Source organism: Physeter macrocephalus, chromosome 2 (genome assembly GCF_002837175.3).
Source record: "Physeter macrocephalus isolate SW-GA chromosome 2, ASM283717v5, whole genome shotgun sequence".
Lineage (NCBI taxonomy): Eukaryota > Metazoa > Chordata > Mammalia > Artiodactyla > Physeteridae > Physeter > Physeter macrocephalus.
The window spans coordinates 17,949,232-17,952,434 of record NC_041215.1 but is presented as its reverse complement, the minus strand read 5'-3'; the positions used below and the strand labels follow the sequence as shown (position 1 = coordinate 17,952,434).

The window sequence follows — 3,203 nt, the reverse complement described above, 5'->3', positions numbered from 1 at the left end:
GTGGCCGCTGAGCCTGCGCATCCGGAGCCTGTGCTCCGCGACGGGAGAGGCCACAACAGTGAGAGGCCCGCTTACCGCAAAAAAAAAAAAAAAGTGCTGGTCGTTATCACCATTCCAGATTGGACTTTATTTTAAGGAGTACAAGACAAAAAAAAAAATGAACATTATGTTGCATACAATAATATTTGTGCATGTTGTGTATATTCATAAGAGTTTGTTTGTTGTTGTTCCTTTTGGCCATGCCTCGTGGCTTGCAGGATCTCAGTTCTCTGACCAGGGATCGAACCTGGCTGCCTGCAGTGAAAGCGCCTAGTCCTAACCACTGGACCACCAGGGAATTCCTGAGTTTGTATTTTTAAGTTGTCCCCCCAAATCTTTGTTTTAAATGGACCTGTTCATTAGGAAACTGGGGGACTGTTTAATATTCAGATTAATATGGCATTTGTGGAATGAATAAGTGAATGAACAAGCAGATGAATACAGGCCTAGGTCTGAGCATATAGATACCTGGGTGCCCACTAGTCTGCTCAGGAGGCCTTGTCAGAGGGTGGCTGGAAGACTTGAGCCATTTGCTTGTGGTTCACTGGGGCCCCAGGATCTTTCTCTGCTTTTCTTATCCTGAACTCTATAGAGTATCCACTCCCCAGGGCGAAACCCAGGGCCTCTCTTTCTCACTTGAGTGGATGCCAGGACCCAAGGACATAGGGACTGAGACGCAAAAAAGCAGACAGCAATAACCTCCCCAAGCTCAGAAACACCAAAGGTCCAAGAGAGAGGAACGATACAGAGACACAGAGATAACAGAACATAAAAATTGCCCAACCACTATGCCCCAGACATCACAATGTCCCTCCTCTGTTCCGAACTCTTCATGGCCCCCACCTCACTCAGGGTAAAAGTTAAACTCCTCCCCACAACCCACAAGCCCTGTACAACCTGCTCCCCTGCCCCCCTCCTCACTCTGCTCCAGCCTGACTGGCTTCCTCAGATGCTCTGTGAACATCTGCTCCTGCCCCTGGGCCTTTGCACTTGCCCTTCCCTGTGTCTGGACTGCTCTTCCCCCATGTCTGGGCATGGACCCCTCCCTCACCTCCATCGGATCTTTGTTTAAATGCCACCTTCTCCTCCAGGCCTTCCTGACCCGCCTCCCAGAACTAAAATAGTCCTCACAGTCCCCATCTCCCTTCTCTGCCTCGTATGTCCTGATACCACTTACCGCTAACATATAATCTACTTTATCCTGCTTCTCCTCTGCCTCCCCCACTGTATCTGCCCCCAAGGGTGGGATCTTTTCTTGTGTCTCCGCCAGGGCAGGGCTGACTCTTTCACCTGGGGGTGATCAGGGGAGGTCCCTGCCCCCCCCCCCCCCGCCCGTCTCCGCCAGGGCAGGGCTGACTCTTTCACCTGGGGGTGATCAGGGGAGGTCCCTGCCCGCCCCCCGCCCCCGCCCCACCCCACCCCTCCCCCGCTGCGAGAGAAACACCCCCCCACCAGCAGATTCTGAACCCACTATTGGAGGCAAAGACCCGAATGGGTGAAAGGGCTCTTCAGCCCCAGAGAGTCTGACATCCCCCTCCCTGGCCAACCTCTTACAATCTCCAGTGGCCACGGAAATGGATCCCCCAGCGCCTGGCGCCTATCCCCTCCCCCCGTCTGCCCACCAGCTGGTTCTGTCCCCCCCCCCCGCCCCCACTCCTTCCATTCAATCACCATCCATCTCCAGCGCGTCCAGCCGGTGCTGGGACAGCCTGAAGCAGGGCTGGGGGCGGGGGGACATTCACAGCTGTCCCCTGCGCCCCAGACAGCTGGGCACGGGACCCTCGCGGGGAGAAGATCACGGGAAACTTCCCGAGGGGGTTCAAAGGCCGCCAGGAGCACCATCCCTGTTCCCAAATCTCGGCGCCTGATGCGGCCCTGCCCCACACCAGGCCCAGAGGATGGGACGGAAAGAGCCCCCCAACTCCCACGCTTGGGGAGCTTGGGGGCCGGGGGAGGGGCCAGGAGAGGGATAGGAGGCGCGAAGTGCTCCGAGCAGCGCTTTACCCGCGCCGCCTCCTCCATGAAGGTCCCCCGGGCACGCCCCCACGCGTCCCACCGGTTCCAAGGGAGGACCTCAGCCACCACCGCGCCCGCAGTCCCGCCGCGACCCCCAGCCCGGAACCCCCCCCGCCCTCCCCACCTCCCCACGCCTGCGCCCCCGGCCGGAGGAAGCGGGCCGGAGCTGGCCGAGGCGGAAGGAGCTTGAATGGGGGGCGCCCAGGCGGGGGAGGGCCGGGACGCTCCGGGGCGGGGCTCGGACACGTGGGGGCGGCCCGGGAGGGGGCCTGGCGGCCGCAATACCTGTTGATCTTGTGCGCGAAGGCGCGGCGCTCGGCTACCGCCATGGCGCTCCGCGCGTCCAGCCGTCGGCCCCGCTGCTGTAGCCGCGCGCACCGTCCTCGCCGCGGCCGCCGCCACCGCCTCCCGGTTCTGGGCAGCCCGGGCTGGGCGGGGCCGGGGGCGGGGCCCTTCCGGGTGTCCCGGACTGCTCCGTGCTGCCCCTGCCGGCCGGAGGCGGCGCGGGTCCCCCGGCCCCCTTTGCGCCCCCGAGGCTGGGCTGGGGAAACTGAGGGGGGCAGGGGAGGAGAGGACACGGGACTGAGGCTGGGGGCCTCGGACTTCCTCCCGGGGGATGCTCTTTCTGCCCTCTGGCTAGCAATCATTATAATCACCATAATAATTATAATCTCGAGCGTTTATTAAGCACGGCCCTGTAGTTCAGATATGTGGGAGGACCTATCCTTTCTGCCATTTTAAGGATGAGTAAACTGAGGCACAGGGATGTTCAGGCGCTTACCTAGGGGTCTCCATGGGATGTGCCCCAGTCTGGGGTGAGGGCAGAGGAGTCCAGTTGGGCTCCGAGGCGCTAGGAGATGTGACACAGGACCCGGTGGTGGGACCTGAGTGAGGCAGTCTGGGAGGCTGGACCGGCCCAGCCGCCTCCAGTGCAAGGAGGATGTGCGGATGTCTTGGCCAGTATGTGGTCTCAAATCTCTCCCCAATGGTTCCTCTCCCAGCCCCAAGGCAGCAGTCTTAGTGGATTCTGCAGCCCCAGAATCCAACTGGGGCTGCAGAATCCACTAAGCATCTGTATATGCCAACTTCTTGCTCACCTCCCAGGCTTTGCATGCCCAGGTGCCTCCTCCTGATGGCCCTTCTAGCCC

General features: G+C 60.5%; 1 protein-coding gene across 2 annotated transcripts in view; it reads right to left on the bottom strand.

The window, feature by feature from the left end:
• DOCK6 (dedicator of cytokinesis 6) overlaps positions 1-2,450 on the bottom strand; it is a 44,148-nt gene extending 41,698 nt beyond the window's left edge. For both annotated transcript variants that reach the window (XM_024134193.3, XM_024134194.3), the window contains exon 1: positions 2,341-2,450. In XM_024134193.3, the coding sequence (XP_023989961.1) occupies positions 2,341-2,384 (44 nt within the window). In that variant the 5' untranslated portion in view covers positions 2,385-2,450. The remainder of the gene's footprint in view (positions 1-2,340) is intronic.
• Positions 2,451-3,203: the final 753 nt, after the last annotated feature.